This window comes from Spea bombifrons, chromosome 1 (assembly GCF_027358695.1).
Source record: "Spea bombifrons isolate aSpeBom1 chromosome 1, aSpeBom1.2.pri, whole genome shotgun sequence".
NCBI classification, from domain to species: Eukaryota; Metazoa; Chordata; class Amphibia; order Anura; family Pelobatidae; genus Spea; species Spea bombifrons.
The window spans coordinates 119,915,146-119,932,250 of NC_071087.1; the positions used below are offsets into that span (position 1 = coordinate 119,915,146).

Genomic DNA, 17,105 nt, shown 5'->3' on the forward strand with positions numbered 1-17,105 from the left:
ACTCCAGCCCCGGCATCAGCACAAAAAGTAAAATGCTGATAAAAAAAAAGATAAAGAGGACCCATACCAGATCTCCCAAACGGTAGGGAGTAATATATAAATTTAATGTGTGTGTGTGTCTGAGTGTGTGTGTGTGTCTCTGAGTGTGTGTGTGTCTCTGAGTGTGTTTGTGTGTGTGTCTAAGTGTGTGTCTGGCTGCATGTGTGTCTTAGTGTGTGTGTGGCTTAGTGTGTGTGTGTGTGTGTCTGAGTGTGTCTTACTGTGTGTGTGTCTGAGTGTGTGGTTTCCCAGATAGTGATTCTGATGAAGTTTTTTTTGTGCTTTTTCTTTATTCTTTATTTCTTTTATTACATTATAATAAATGTTATAATGTTATAAACATTATTCCAACATTAAGTTCATAGCTTCCAAGTTTAAACTTATTTTTTCTTACTCAAATTTCCTTGTTAAAATGGGGGTGCGTGTTATACACCAGTGCGTGTTATACGCCGATAGATGCGGTACTTTTACAAGGTACTGTAGAAACAGAAGTTGACAGCAGATACAAACCATTGACTAAATCTAGTCACCCTATCCCCCCCCCTTACAATTTTAAATGATGTCCAGCTAGTGGTATAAGATATATCCTTCTACCCTTATAAGAAAAATGGGTTTAACATGAAGACTGCATGTTAAGTGATTTTTACAAGAAATACCCTACAAGACTGCAAATATGGAAACCAAGTCTGTAGAACAGGCACTAAGGACATACTGGAGTACTTCTCCAAAGCCAAACCCACAAGTTCACCTCAGAGACTAACGCAGTCCATGTTTTCGCCTAGCAGATAATTAGTTCTGAGTTCAGGGCACACTATATCAACAGTTGAATCAGTGTCGTATTCTGTTGTTAGCAATATGTTCCCAGTAAGCAGAAGATACTAAGACAGCAACTCTATGAATGTAGTAAAGTACACTATAATGTTTACCAACCTTAATTAAATTAGATTATCCCTGCTATATGTACCATCACATTCCCTTGTAGGGATTAATTATTACTGCATTTTGTTTATAGGAAGGTTAGCTTTTAAGACAAGCAGGTTAGGAACACAATGATTATATGTGTGTGTCCTGGAAAATGGCCAATAATAAAATTGACAATAACATTCCCATTGTACAGCTCTGTGGAACATGATGATGCTGTATAAAACAATAAAAAAAATAAACATGTTTAAGCCAGGGGTATGCAACTCCAGTCATTGAGAGTTACAAACAGGCCATGATTTCTGTGCATGCTTGCCTGAAAACAAGTAGGTAAATTCATTTTTAAATAAAGTGTTTTTGGAGTTATCCAAAAATGTTGGCCTTAGAGCAGCTGTAGAGGATAGCCCAAGTTGTAGGATGTTTTACTAAACTTGTTATGCTAAAATCTGTGAAAGGGGTCAGTTACTCTTCAGAGCTTTCTTCTTCTGTTTGCCCCTTTACACTTTTCTTTCTTCCCTAAAAGTTTTTTCTCTCGCTCCCACTTCCTCTGTCGCTCCAATTTAGATTGAAAAAAGACAAGTCCATCAAGCTCTTGTCTTGCCTAAAACCTCAATTCCAGGGGCGTGCTGGGCTGAGGAGCAATTGCCCTCAATTTAAACTAAATGGCCGTGTGACCACCAGGGCCATGTTTGATGTGGGGCAAGAGCCTGCAGCAACCGCAGGGATTGCAACTGTGACCAGGCTTGTCACTCTAGGGGGCATGGGCAACTATGACTTCCACAGGGGCCCTGCTGCTTACCTGTGCGTTGCTCGCACACACACTGTCAAGCAACGTCTCGGTCCGCCCAGGGGAAGCAGGTACCCAGTGGAGTCACATGACCCTGCTGCGTTCCTGTTTCCCCTGGGCGGACCAAAGGAAGTTCGCACAGAGTGCAAGCAATGCAGAGGGAAGCAGCGGCCTCTGAGAGCTTGCGAGCAGCACCGAGAGCTTTGCGGTTCAGGTAAGAGAGTGGGTAAGGTTATATGAACAAGTATGAGGGAATGAGTATCTGTGAATGAGTATATAAATGTTTGTGAATGAATATATGTGTGATAGCATGGATGTGTAAGTGAGGGAGGGGGAGCATGGCACAAGGAGGCTATTTGAGGCTGGGATGCCACAGGCAGGCTGTTTGTGGGGCAAAGGTGGCAAGTCCTATGCTTCCAATCTGGGTGTTTGGGCAGATCCTGTGGATGTAATCGGGGTGCCAGGGCTGACATGATACTAAATGGGGAAGCATTAATTCATAAAGCGGTGCTGGCTGGGGGCATCACATAAATCAATACTACAGGAAGGACAATGTGGGGCTAGCTAGAGGCAATACAGAAGGGTGTGGGGGCATTAGGGGAAGCACATCAGCAATATTTTCCAGGACGCATAACTTTTACATATTGCTGACCAGCGCAGATAAAATGTCAAGTAGTAGCAACAGCTCAGCCACAAAGTGGTAGACCATGCAGAGCAGGACTGCTGAGAGCTAAAGAGCGTAGTGCATATAAATGATCTGTCATCTGTAGCATCGCTTACTACAGAGTTCCAATCTGCCACTGGAAGCAATATCAGTACAAGCACTGTGCATCAGGATCTTCATGAAATGGGTTTCAATGACTGAGCAGCTGCACTCAAGCCAAACATCGCTATGTGCAATACCAAGCATTGTCTGGAGGGGTGTAACACACCACAAATGGACTCTGGAGCAGTGGAAATGTGTTCTCTGGAGGGATCAATCAAGCTTCACCATCTGGAATTCCCACAGAAACACGCCAGAATCTTGTGGAAAGCCTTCCCAGAAGAGTGGAAGCTGTTATAGCTGCAAAGGAGGGACCACTTCATATTAATGTCTATGTTGTTAGAATGCAATGTCATAAAAGTCCCTATTGGTGTAATGGTCAGGTGTCCCAAACCTGTTGTCCATATAGTATGTATTTACACCGATCAGCCATAACACTGACACGTGAAATGAATAACACTGAAAAATCTTTGGCACCTGTCAGTGGGTGGCAGTTAGGCAGCAAGTGAACACTTCATCCTCAAAGTTGATTTATTAGAAGCAGGAAAAATGAGCGACTTAGACAAGGGCCACATTGTGATGGTTAGATGATGGGTCAGAGCATCCCCAAAACTGCAGCAAGGAAAAGCAGTGAACTGACGACAGGGTCAAGAGCACCCAAGGCTCATTGATGCACGTGAGGGATGAAGACTGGCCCATGTGGTGAAATCCAACAGCTACTGTAACTCAAATTTCTGAAAAAGTTAATGCTGGTTCTGATTTTTTTCAGTTTTAGGGGAGTTGCTAGCAGATGTAGGTTCTAGTTTTCTGTTTTCTGGATTTGAACCCTGCAGACACCCATCTATGCTCAGCAGGCTAATGTGTCACCAAGGGGCAGGCTGAGTGTCCCAGTAGATACAATAATTGCCTGTAAATCCAGTCAAGCAAAACTGGCTTTTTATAGCTTTTCATCTGCCCCCCCCTGCATTCCCTGGAGCAGTGGGTGGGAGACAAAGCCTTGGTGGCAAAAGTTAAGAAGCAAAGGTGTATTGATTTGTACTGTAACTTTTAAGAGAATATAAGGTTAATTTGCTAAAATTGTGGACAGTATGGTTATTATAAACAGGCTCTGGAGAGAATGATAAGGATGCTATCATTCCGTGTAGGCTTCTAGTACTCGAGAGACTGAAGCAACCAACTGAGGTCTGCAAACAGATGGATTAAGAGCAAATATCCTCCATTATTCAGCCTGGGTATGAGGATTTTTTTAGGGGATTTTTGTAAAATCATCCTAAATATATTTTTATTGAGGATGTGTGGGAATAAATTGGCACAAAGAGTTTTTCTTGTGCCAATCAAAAAATATGTAAGTGATGGTTGAGATGATTGGATAATACTGGAATTCTTCAAGCCTATACAAGCATATACAAGCAGTCCATGCATTGGTTTTCACGTGTTGCTCACCAGCAAACACGAAGAGCTATCCTGCAGTGTGTATAACTAAGTAACTGCCTTTTGTGAGTTTATACATTCCACATACTGCAGGGTGTCCTGGAGAAAATGGCTGATGTGGCCATGCATATCGTGAACTGTTGAATATTTCACCTTTACAAAGTTCTCAGAACAGTCATTATAAACAAGGGATGGTCTTTCTTTTTTTTTTTTCAGGACACATATACATTTCATGTGTTGCTGAAAGGACTACCCTGCAGTACATGGCAAGTATAAACTTGCAGAAGGCATTTATTATGGGGTTATACGTCCCACATACTACAGGTCAGCACCTCTCATGTGCTGATCATCAACTTTTGAAAAATATACCGTACGTGTCCTTTAAACAATGGTCAGTTTGTCCATCATACCACCTCCTTAAATAATCATGTTTTTAGAAGGATAAAAAATGTTTGGGGTTTTTTTTTGCATTCTGAAATGAATGCCTATATAGTACGGAAAGTAAGTGTAAGCAAATATCTAATTAAAAAAAAAGTATTTTTGCTTACAGCATCAATTTTAACATTGAGAGACAAGTGCTAAAAATATACTCCATCCATACAAATAGGACTCTAACATTACTCGGAACATTGAGGAATGACGGCACATTTGGAAAAAAACACCTTCGGCGTTTAGATAAAATCTCAAATTCTTCTGACCTCTTTTAAACACCTCTAGTAATTCACATACCGGGTAGAATGACAGGATCCTCGAGTTCAGCCAGACATTCTTGCTGAAGAAACCCACATAGCAGCTAACATTTAATTAACTTTTGGAGTAATCAGTGCCTGTAGAATGTGTACAATCCATTTAGAGTTAAAAAAAAAACCATGAAGATCATGAAAGCTTACAGAGCTTAATTTTTTTTTTTACCTGAAGCGGGATCGGACTAGGAATTAAGAAGGGCTTTTGCCATTTAATACCAGCGTCCGATAAATCAGAATCATGGGGCGGCACAATAAAGCGTAAGATCAGATGCCTGAGCAGCCTTAACGGTGAGTGGGAGACATTATTGGACACCATCCCACCTGGTATGGTCTACAGAAATGGATGTAGTACAGAGGATTCTTGGTGACCTCATCCTTGGGAACAGATCACTGTCCGAGACTGTCGCAGGCTGATCCTCTGCTTGCTCAGAGACTACTCCATCATTGACAGGCTCTCTCCTGATGCCCCAGCCCTTGGACTTTTGACATACCCTGCTCCTCCCCCAATTCTCAGGTGTTACTCCTTATGCAAAGCCCCTATTTCTGCACCCCTGGGACTGTTAAGTCCTTTTTTCCCCTGTATTGTGTGATGTGATCACTTCTCTGTATCTTGCATCACTTTTGCTTTGGTTTTTCACAGTATACAGAAGCTATCGCAGCATGTACTTGGTTAAGCCGCTGATGTTCGTGCTCTGCATCGCAGTTCATCTTGTATATAATGCATGCTCTGTTCTTGAATAAACTCAATCAATCTATACCTGTGGAGTAACTGCCTTCTGTGAGTTTATACGTTCCATATACTCCACACACACACACACAGCTCGAAACATATACGTGTCTTGGAAAAATGGCCGATATAAATCAGCCTACATTGTATTTCTGTATATTTCTCCTTGACAAACCTTTGTAACAGTGTAAGGAGAGGTGGGGCTTTCCTATTTCCCCAGGCCCAAAAGCAAGAGTAATTCTTTCTTTTAAAGTCACACCCAGTGAGGTGTGTGAAATAGGACACTGTCTTGGTATTTATCCCGACCCCCTGGTCTAGGTGTTATATCATACATTTCCAGCTCACCTGGAACGTGGATCACTTTTCCTGAGCTTATCATTCACGTGGCGGTGAGTTTATGCAATTTTGTGTTTTTGACTGAATTGCATGCAATGTTTAGGGTGTCTTTGTAACTAAATGTTTAAGAACTCTTTTCTTGTAGAATATTTTTTTTAAGTACTTTGGAGTTTCTGATTTTGTAAGACATGTGTTGAAAGCCAATATGGTGAAGAACTGACCTCACCTAAAAATGTACATGGTGTCAGCATTTGTGACACATCTATGTTTACCTCTTCTCCGCTAATCAAGGCTCTCATGCAATGAACAAACTAATCATGTGTTAAGACAGTGCTGGGTTAAATAGGGTAATTGCTCTGCGCTCAGGATTACTTCAGGGGCCCATGATGGCTGTCCCATGGGCTCCTTTAAAAGCTACCATAGTCTGGGGCACCATGATGACATCATATTCCATAGCCCAGCAGCATACAATGTGCAGTCCATGAATGTGGCAACGTTAGTACAGAGATATGTACCAGCGGGTGCAAAGACCCCCTTCTCCCTTGCACTCGGGTACCATTGGGTTAGGGGAAAGGCCCGTAGAGGGGCATCTGCTCCAGGCCCCATTCTGTATAAAACAACAGTATCTTCACTACATTCAGGATGCACAATAGGACCAAACATGTTAAGGTTTATGTTTATACATTTTATAGAAGTACATGACACTGGTCTTGTCTGGTAAATAAGGACAGAAGTAAATTTCAGAAACTATGACTACTTGACCTCTTCATATCACAGTTATACCGCTCCTTTATTCTACTCTATTTTGTAAAAGACATCTTTTGGCACAAAAGCAATACAGATGCATATGTATGTACTGAACTACCAAGACGAAACAGACCATTTTTCGTGGGCGCATATACAATGTATCACCCGTTTCCTACCAGCACATATAAAGGGCTATGGTACAGTATTCAATAGCAAGTCATTTTTGGTGATACATTTCAGGTTGTAGTATCCCTCTAAGGCATAAGTCTATTCTGACTGCGACCAAGAACAGGTAAGGGCTGGCATCCTCTGGCCCCGGGGCTGGGGGGCAGGTAAAGCAAGTTTCCCTCCCCCACTGAGTAACGTTGTGTTACGTGACCCTGCTTTCTTCCTGCTTCCATGAGCAGACCGGCTCTTTTTTAAAAACATGGGACCAGCCAGCCCCTCACCAAGGACCACATATAGTTTTTACTGCAGTGAAAGCATGGGCGGACTCGATAGACCAAATGGTTCTTATCAAATTCCCCCTCATCCATATTGCCTGCTTGGTTTTTAATATTTGTATTTTGTTTAATAACTAAATAATAAATGCACAATTCTTACATGTTTATGCTACCTTAGTGCATCGCTGCATGAACAACTGAGACATCCACTGTATCTCATTCTCCACCATGGACCAATCAAAGGAACAGAGGATCTTAGATTTCGTGCTGCAGAATGCTGTACGTGGTGACCCCCAAAACGTTGTGGATACGATAGATGAATACTGTACACATAAGGAATGGGCCATGAATGTGGGAGATGAGAAAGGTAAGCAGATTCCTTTCTTCTTCCACTCTTATTTGAGTTTTATACGAGGTTCAGTAGAACTAAGGGCCCAACCTACCTCTCTACCTTTAATGAAAAAGATTTAAATGAGCTGATTGTAAATACAGAATATCCTTTATCCATGATATTACACATTCTCCATGTTTCCTAAATATTTAAAATGTAAAATATATATTTTTAAGGAAAATACATTTTAGTGTGATGCATTTAGGATAATATATGTTTTATATTCCACTAGTCAATGTTGCTGTAAAACCAAATAAATGAGGTGCTGCCTGTATGATTATAACATATCCCTTTTTTTAGGGCTGATCCTGGATAAAGTGGTGATAGAAGCAGAGCCATCGGTTGTACTGGAGTTGGGAACATATTGTGGATACTCTGCGGTCCGAATAGCTCGCCTTTTGAAGCCAGGAGCTCGTCTATTTACTGCAGAGATGAACCCTATTCACGCGGCTGTGGCCAAGCAGATAATTGAATTTGCTGGAGTCCAGGACATGGTACAAACATCTCTCTGTTTTAGGCTGTATAAGCAGTTGAATCAGAATGTAAAGCGCATATTCAATGTCTGATTTAGTTAGTATCTTCTACTTACTGTCAGGGGATTACTTTTAATAAGACAGTAACTGTATGAGTGGTCGAAAGTATACCTACTGCCAATCTTAATTAAGATTAGTGTCTAACAATCATTAATTTTCCCAGTTAACTTACTATCCACTAATTAGCTGAATATTCCCTTTTAGGGATTTGCACTGACAATTAGTGTCTTCATTCTGTGCCATTACTGCCTAAAAAGGAAGCATCATTCATAGTCCTCTTTAGTCGGTAGCCATAGCCTAGGGCTTGATCAGTGAACTGAAGTGCCAGGTGCGGAATATGTGTAAACAGACTCATTACTAAAGACCAGGAGAGGAAAAATTAAGATAAAAAGAAATACATGATGTTTTATGTTTTTATATTGCTCAAAATGTTACAAAGAGGTTTTTAATGTTTCCTCCGTGAACCAGCAATCTGCATGTGTGTTCTCTGCATGTAACTGGACATTCTGTAAAATAGATTCATGTTGGAGTGACGTGCCTATGCAGTTGGTAGCATAGAGCTTGGGTTATAGAGGAATGGGATGGGGATGGAGGAGAAAGATAAACAGCAAGATGAACGAGGACGAGGGGAGGTACAGTATAAATCCTTGGTACTGCCTGGGAAGAAAATCTGGTTCTAAGAGTGAAGGACAGGATTGAGAGACAGATAGGGGAGTGAAATTGTCATTCAATATAAAATAGAAAATGCATAGACCAATGCAAGCCTTGTGTTTTCAGGTGCAAGTCATAGAAGGCTCCACTGCAGACATCATCCCCGCGCTGAAGGAAAAATACCAAGTGGACACTTTAGACTTTGTGTTTGTGGATCACTGGAAAGACAGATATCTTATAGATACCAAACTGCTGGAGGTGAGATCTCATACCTGGAAATAACATCAACTATTGTTACCCTCAATTACATACCTACATGAGTTCCAGGGAAAGCAGCTGTGCCCAAGTCCCAGAGCCATAATTAGCGATCTGGCACCTGGGGCAAGGATATTAATTGCACCCCAGGTTCATGTCACATCCCCATTCAGAACCGCAGAGAAGCACAAGGAGTTACAGGGTCATCACCACTGAGTGGTTCAACTGTGCCCCTTGCCTTGCATTGCCTGGAAATGCTGCCCCTCTTGACCCATGGAAATGATGCCCCTGCCAAGTCCTTAGCCTAAATGGTTCAGTAGTGTTGTACCATCTGTGACAGCATGGAGCAGGGGATCATGAAGCACATGCATGAGCACATAAATGGTAAACCTGTAGGTGGGTGACAAAGAAGTTACATCTGATTCTCACTTGGGTATGATAATCAGTCATTATTAATAATAATTAATTCTGTTTTTCTATACCCTCTTTCCTTTATGCAGGAATGTCAATTGCTGAGGAAAGGCTCGGTTTTGTTGGCTGATAATGTTGTTTACCCAGGAATTCCAGATTTCTTAGAATATGTGAGAACCTGTGGCCGGTATGACTGCACCAATTTTCCATCTCATGTTCAGTACATTAATGAAGAGGATGCTCTAGAGAAAGCTGTCTTTAAGGGTTACCTATAATCCACCGCAGCGAAGAAATCACAAACCTGCAGCTCAATTAGTGGAGTACCCAGAATGAAGACTTAACGTGACTTCTGGACAGTGTTTGTGGCTCATGGGACTGATTCACTGAATTCTTTATTCCTGGCAGAGATCTATTACTCTCATGTTTTAAAGTAAATTTAGCAGGAAAACTGTTAAACATGAAAAAATATTTATTGGAACAAAAGGAGGCTGCATATTAACAAGAAGTAGTTATACTAATACTAATACCCTTCTTGTGATGATTTGCTATGTATTATCTTAATATGTCTTGCAGGATTAAGTCCCAGAACCAGTGTAAAGAATAAACGATGTCATGAGTGTCAATGAGAATTATTTACTTTTGTCTTGTGAACTAGAAATAAAGTAGAACACGTATGATTATACCCAGCATTCCCCAGTCAGAAGCACTGACTGAATCTCAAATCAGTATTTGTGTGACCACCCTTTGCCCTCAAAACAGCATCGATTCTTCTAAGTACACTTGTACAGCATCAGGGTTTTTTAGGCTTGTAGTTAGGCGGATGAATTAACATTTATACCTAACAGGCGCGAATAATCATCAATGTAGATTTGAGCAACAGCCAAACTTACTAACAAGGTAAGGTTGCTGAAGACAGTTTAATGTCAATGGTCATACACCATGGCAAGACTGAGCACAGCAACAAAACACAAGGTATTTCTACTGGATCCGCAAGGTCTCTCCCAGCCAGAAATTTATAGGTAGACAGGGGCTTCCAGGTGTTTCCTCCAAGCTCTTTTGAAGAAGCACAAAGAAACTAGCAATGTTGAGGACCGTAGACACAGTGGTTGGCCAAGGAAACTTAGTGCAGCAGATGAAAGACATATGCTTACTTCCCTTCGGAAGTCCAGCAGTTCACCGTTGGCACTTTGGCACTTTGATGGAATTGCATTCTAAATATATAGACATTATTATGTAGTTGGTTGCTCCCTTGAAGCTAACATCTTTCACTCTTCTGGGAAGGATTTCCACAAGATTTTGGAGTATTTCTATGAGAAGTTTGGCCCATTTCTTCCAGTAGAGCATTTATCTCCATTGTAAGGAATACAGCAAAATTGGGATTACATAGAAACACAATTTAGAGTTATTTGATGGAATGGCAGGCTATGGAATATATGTAGGTTACTATATAGGTTACAGAATCCCCAATCTTTATACTTGATAGCTATTTTAAATAGCATTTATATAATTTACAGTAAAAACCTTTTGTTTGGAGAGAGCCATGATGATTCAAATCCTTATATCCAACAGCAAACCTTTGTTTAGTAATAGCGTGAAGTGTGCACAATGTAAAATACTAATGCTTTTTTCTTCAACAAGACATTTACGTCCCGTTAAATAACAGCTGAATGAGCTACAGTAACAAACAATGGATTATACAGAACTTTCCACTCAAAGGCAGGTGCCCCCTCTGCAGGTTACATAGGAGATTGCGCATCTTTAATGAAACCTTCATTCCCAGTGACATTTAATGTGAATGAATAAAACAAGCACATTTTATGCTTAGTCACTCCTCATGGTAGGAGGGACAAAAGAGGAGACATGTGATCTGAAACCAGGCATAGTTCCTGAAACTTCAGTAACAGACTCAGGACAGGTATGTCTCCCACATTTCCATAATATTATTTTGCATAATGTCTTGGAATTGTTTTTATGGTTATATAGTCAAGTATGCCTTTTTTCAGCATTTAAGAACTCGGACTTGTTAGTTAATGCGATGATGTGCATAGACATCCATAATCATGCTAAGCTAAGGACATGTTTGGGTCATACATCCAGTACAGAAAACAAAGGCTACCAACCCCAAAGTTGAATGGACAGTATTTAATATGGACATCCAGGGACCTTTACTAGTTAAGTCAATGCAATCTCTAATGTCTAAGAGGGTCATTGGTGGACAGACCCCTCCCTGATACATTTCAAGGAATCACAAGTTGCAAAGGATCAATTTTACATGTCATGTATGTGTTATTGTAGCCTATAAACCCAATCTGCTAGACCAGATCCACATAACTCCAGTCCTTGAAGGCTGCAAATAAATCAGGCATTCCGTGTGTCCTTGCCTAAAACCAAGTAGTTTAATGATTTTTTAATGCCAGTGCTCACCCTGATTTCCATAAAGATGACCTGTTTGTGACCCTTGAGTAGAGTTTACAGGAGAATTTACCTCTTTGACTTCACTACACATTATAAATGACCAATGCTGGTGAGCTTCTCTTGCATGAAGAGCTTGTCTGGCCCTAAATAAAATGTATATTAAATCAGTGAGATTTTCTTGCCCACTGAATTATGAATTATACAGGGCCAGCTCAGCACTTTACTCTGTGGAAACTTACTGGTGTTGGCCCTTCGTAATGAATAGTAAGTAGAGAGAATTAAAACCCCCAAATTTCCTGTGAACTCTCCTTTTAGTAAATAAACCCCACATACTCCTTGTCATACTGGTTTGGGGTTAGGGCTGCCAAATTCAGACTAAAAAAAAGGAAGAGATTGGTGTTTAGATAGTTGTGTAAAACTTGGTTACAATGTACCTGCTAGTCTGGTGCCAGAGGAGAGGCTGCCTGGTTCCTGCGTTTTATTTAAATGAAATAGTATGCCTTGTGAGAACTGTTACACTGTATCTGCCAGCTATGCCAGCTTCAACTGTCAGAAGTGAGACCAGACTGGCAAAATACAGCCTTTTTCCTTAAAAAACTGGCTCTCCATGGAGCTGGTGAAGGTATCCAACTGGCAACATGTAAAGTGCTGCCCTGTACTATGTGGGATGAACAAACCACCCAAATGGTATCAGTTACTCAGTTATAATGCTGGTTTGCACTTTATGTGCACTGGTCAGCAACATGTGAAATGTATGCGTCAAGAAAAAAAATTCCCTGATGCAATCACCCTAGTCAAATCTGAGGATAATCATGTTGTCCTGTAAAATGCTTAGTTTGGAATTGAATAGGACTCCAGTGGTCCAGATGAGTTATCTCACCACATGGTGCCTAGTAGGTTCTTTAGTTTGTGGATGATTTGATGGAAATTATTTTAAATATCTTTATATACTGTCAATTCAGGTCTTTGTAAATATCTGTTTTTGTTCTCACTGTCCATATATAGTCTAACCTGCAGTTATGGCTCACCAAAAGGAGCAGAGCAGGGTGTGAGTGGGGGGTGCAGGGCAGGAGACTGGGTGCAGGGCAGAGTGGGGGTGGGGATGCAGGGTGTGAGTGTGGGTGCAGGGCAGAGTGGGAGACTGGGTGCAGGGCAGAGTGGGGGTGGGGATGCAGGGCAGGGTGTGAGTGTGGGTGCAGGGCAGAGTGGGAGACTGGGTGCAGGGCAGAGTGGGGGTGGGGATGCAGGGCAGGGTGTGAGTGTGGGTGCAGGGCAGAGTGGGTGCAGGGCAGAGTGTGGGGGCAGGGCAGAATGTGGGGGCAGGGCTGGGTGCAGGGCAGAGTTGGAGACTGGGTGCAGGGGCACAGTGCAAAGTGACAGTGCTGGGTGCAAAGTGCCAGTGCTGGGTGCAAAGTGCCAGGGCTGGCTGCAAAGTGCCAGGGCTGGGGCAAAGTGCTGGGTGCAAAGTGCTGAGTACAAAGTGCTGGGTGCAAAGTGCCAGGGCTGGGTGCAAAGTGCTGGTGCAAAGTGCTGAGTGCTGGGTGCAAAGTGCTGGATGCAAAGTGCCAGGGCTGGGGCAAAGTGCTGGGTGCAAAGTGCTGGGTGCAAAGTGCCAGGGCTGGGTGCAAAGTGCTGGGGGCAAAGTGCTGGGTGGAAAGTGCAAAGTGCTGGGTGGAAAGTGCCAGGGCTGGGGCAAAGTTTCTTGAACAGTATTAGTCCACCTCTTTTCAGAATGTTTGGGGTTATTTTGTTTCATAAATATTGTGTTTGGGTTCTTGTACTTTGAAAATATTGTTTTTTATTACATCATAACAAAATAAGAATGTTAATGTAAATTTTAAGTTGTTTTTTAACATCCAGTTCATTAAATTATTTTAAATAAACGAAAAATTTGCATATTGTTTTTTTTTATCCGATTAATCGATTAATCGAAAAAATAATCGGCCAACTAATCGATTATTAAAATAATCGTTAGTTGCAGCCCTAGTTTATGCAAGTAACCTACGCAAACGTGTAGAAACCCCATCCATTCCAGGAGTTATAAACATTGCCAATCTGACCATCTCCTCCTCCCTAGTGGTTCCCAATGATCCCTCACAATTCGTTGCTTGAAGCTGAAGTCAGTGCAGATAGACACGGCATTGAGCTGTCCTCAAGAATAAAGAAATACATTCATGTATAAAAATAAATCAGAACTAATTCTCATGCAGGTTATATATGTTTTGGGTATTTTTTGTAGTGAGACATGCATTATGCAGTGGGCTCTTCCTAGTGCAAATCGATTGTATTAAAGGGAAGCCTGTATGAAATTAGGTACAGTTGCATTTTATGAATCAAGTATAAATACATAATCATAATAGATTCATTTTCAACTTCTTTCTATTAACTGGTTGACGTTTCAGGCCTGATCTTGGATCAAGTGGTGAAGGAGACCGAGCCGTCCACGTTGCTTGAACTGGGAACATACTGTGGGTACTCTGCTATCCGCATAGCCCGGCTGCTGAAGCCTGGGGCTCGGCTTCTCACTGTGGAGATGAACCCGGCCCATGTCGCTATTGCCAAGCAGATGATTGAGTTTGCTGGAGTGCAGGACAAGGTACATCCTAGCAATAGAAGTATCTTGGTACATATTAATTGTGTAGGGCCACTTTGAAGAAAGGGGCCTAACATGCATCAGGAGCACAAGGATTTACAGCAACGATAGTACATTTTGTGTTAGTGGTAGTGTTGCTACACAATGAAACTCAATTTGTGTTGAGCTTGTGGGATAAGAATATAGCTAATACAATTATGTATTTGTTTTCACGGTGTACCACCCTCCCTGGTCAGCGTACATCTAGTATTTCCCATTGTTTGGAGCTGTAAAAAGATGATGATGATCCACAAGATGATAATATTTTGTGCATCTGCAGGTACAGATACTAGAGGGTTCAACAGAGGACATCCTTCCGAAACTGAAGACTGAGCATGGTTTACAGCACTTTGACTTCGTGTTTATCGATCATTTTGGGCAAAGATATAAACCTGACACAAAGTTACTGGAGGTAAGTAAGACTTAACTTTTCTGATTATACTACCACATTTTGTCTCAAACACAAAAAATCCTAATGTAAGTGCCAAAAAAGATATGCAATGAGTATATTTTAATTCAAAATTAAATTCTACATAATAATTTTCTGTAATAAGTTTCTTTCATAATAATGGAAACCAAAGGATACAGCTGTCCTTGTGTTTTCTGTTATCGAGCTTTTCAAAAATAACTCACCCTTAAGGCAAATGCATAGAAGGGGAAGAGATTCTGATGAAGCCCTGATTTGCATGAGAATTATTGTGAGCATTAAAGTGCTGGAGTGTAAGATTAATGTATTCATAAAAGGAGCATATTTTCCATTTCAGCCATGGTAGCGGTTTCTAAAACTTGACAATTTTCCACTAATAATGCCGAAAGCTACAAATGTATTGAGGTGTTCCTTTGGTAGGAGCCTATTAAACATTGTCTAATGTACAATTTATATACAGGTATGATGAACGAAAAACTCTTGGGAAAATTCCCAGACTGTTTCTATGGTAACCATTATAGCATGCTGCTAATGTTAAAATGTATATATAATGATCTTATTCTGTCTAACCCCATTATATTGATTTACCCTACCTGCAGCGTCATTCATCTCCACAGGATTGCCACCTAGCTTGTGTTTTACTGCTGTGCCAGCATTAAAATTATCTTGAAGCCTTTAATAATAACAGAAGCAATAGCACGGTCAATATTTTTTTTCCATAAAAGGTGGCAGTCCCTTTCACCTCCCAATTAAGTAGTGTGATACACTATATGGACAAAAGTATTGGGACACCTGACCATTACAACAACAGGGATTTTTATGACATTGCATTCTAAATACATAGACATTAATATGAAGTTGGTCTCCCCTTTGCAGCTATGACAGCTTACACTCTTCTGGGAAGGCTTTACACAAGATTTTGGAGTGTTTCTGTGGGAATTTTTGCCCATTCATCCAGTAGAGCATTTGTGAGGTTAGGCACTGATGTTGGACAACAAGGCCTGGCTCGCAATCTCTGTTCCAGTTCATCCCAAAGGTGTTTGATGGGGTTAAGGTCAGGGCTAAGTGTGGGCCAGTTAAGTTCTTCCACACCAACATCATGCAACCATGTCTTTATGATGTCCCAAAATGTAATATTTTTGGCAGAGTCAGATTTATATTATGACTGAGGCACAACCACCCAATCATGTTAATTAAAGATGGCAAGCTGCTTGTAGGTGTACGTGCTGCTTACAATTGACCGGAAGATGTATTATCAAGACGTATGGTATGGGGTGGTTGAAAGGCAAATATGCTGTAGTGAAAAAACTTTCAGAAGAGACAGCTTGACCGTAATGTAATGTAAGTTCTAGTTTTGCATTTACTGAATACAGGTACTATGCAGAAATACTGTCTCTTCCCAACTTGTGAAATAATTAATCAACTCCATATAATGCAGCTTGGATATAGCCATGGGGTTAACAATAATGGAAGTAATGTGTGGAGGGCCTACTATTGTAACACATCTACCCGCTTCTGAAGCCAGGTTGCAACTGCAACCCCCATGCCAGAAAAAACCATACTTACAAGGAATACAGATTTTATTAGTATTGTGTCCTGTGTTTCATACTTCTATTTTAAAGGAAAATATGCAGACTAAACTTGTTTTCATGCATCCTGCTATGTATTGCGTGCTGGAGATGTACATGTTCATATAGGAAGGTCTAACTTATGTCCTTCTCTCTCTGTTCTCCACAGGACTGTGGATTGTTGAGAAAAGGTTCTGTGCTTTTGGCAGACAATACTTCGTTTCCTAGCTCCAAGGATTTTGTTGAGTACATCAGGACGAGTGATCGCTATGATTGCACCAATTATCCTGCCCATCTAGAATACACAGACAAGCCTGATGCAATGGAGAAGGCTGTGTTCAGAGGATAGTGTAAATGTTTAGAACATTAAACAGGTTTTTAATGTTTAGCAACAAAAAAACATGTTTTACATGTGTATGTAATAAGAAAATCAATGTCAAAAACACGCACTAGTACAGCTTTTTACTACAAATTTTACCATGCTGGAAAACAAAAATTCAAGTAGTCTGTTAATTAGCATTTTAGTCATTTACTCTTTGTTATAAATATTGTATTTTCGTTACTATTACAGTCTCAGCGATTAAAAAAATATTTTTTTTCTTATAGTGCTGCAAAGAAAATAAAAAAATATTGTAATTTGCTATATATGTTTTGGGTTACTGCAAAACCAAAGAGCTTTTGGTTTGGGCTGGAAGCCGGTTGGCTAGCAGTGCTTACTGCTCAATCTACATAAGGTTATGTTTTGATAAGATTAAAGTAAATTAACCACCCTATGGATATTTTCTGTTACCTACAAGGACTGTACTGAATGGGCTGTACTGAAGAGCTCAAACTTAGGCACTGTCATAGATTGCCACATTTACCACAAGTCAGTCCATGAAA

General features: G+C 40.8%; 1 protein-coding gene across 2 annotated transcripts; it reads left to right on the forward strand.

Moving 5' to 3' along the window:
- Window positions 1-5,692: 5,692 nt before the first annotated feature.
- LOC128501646 (catechol O-methyltransferase-like) lies at window positions 5,693-16,963 on the forward strand. Of its 2 annotated transcripts, none has more exons than XM_053471211.1 (5): window positions 5,693-5,803; window positions 7,119-7,307; window positions 13,999-14,192; window positions 14,509-14,640; window positions 16,393-16,963. In XM_053471211.1, exons 2-5 carry the CDS (start codon window positions 7,169-7,171, stop codon window positions 16,570-16,572), a joined length of 645 nt encoding a protein of 214 aa, XP_053327186.1. In that variant the 5' UTR covers window positions 5,693-5,803; window positions 7,119-7,168; the 3' UTR covers window positions 16,573-16,963. The 2 variants fall into 2 exon arrangements, with proteins under 2 accessions (XP_053327186.1, XP_053327179.1); XM_053471204.1 differs by lacking the exons at window positions 13,999-14,192; window positions 14,509-14,640; window positions 16,393-16,963 and adding exons at window positions 7,632-7,825; window positions 8,642-8,773; window positions 9,271-9,804.
- The last annotated feature ends 142 nt before the right edge of the window (window positions 16,964-17,105 follow it).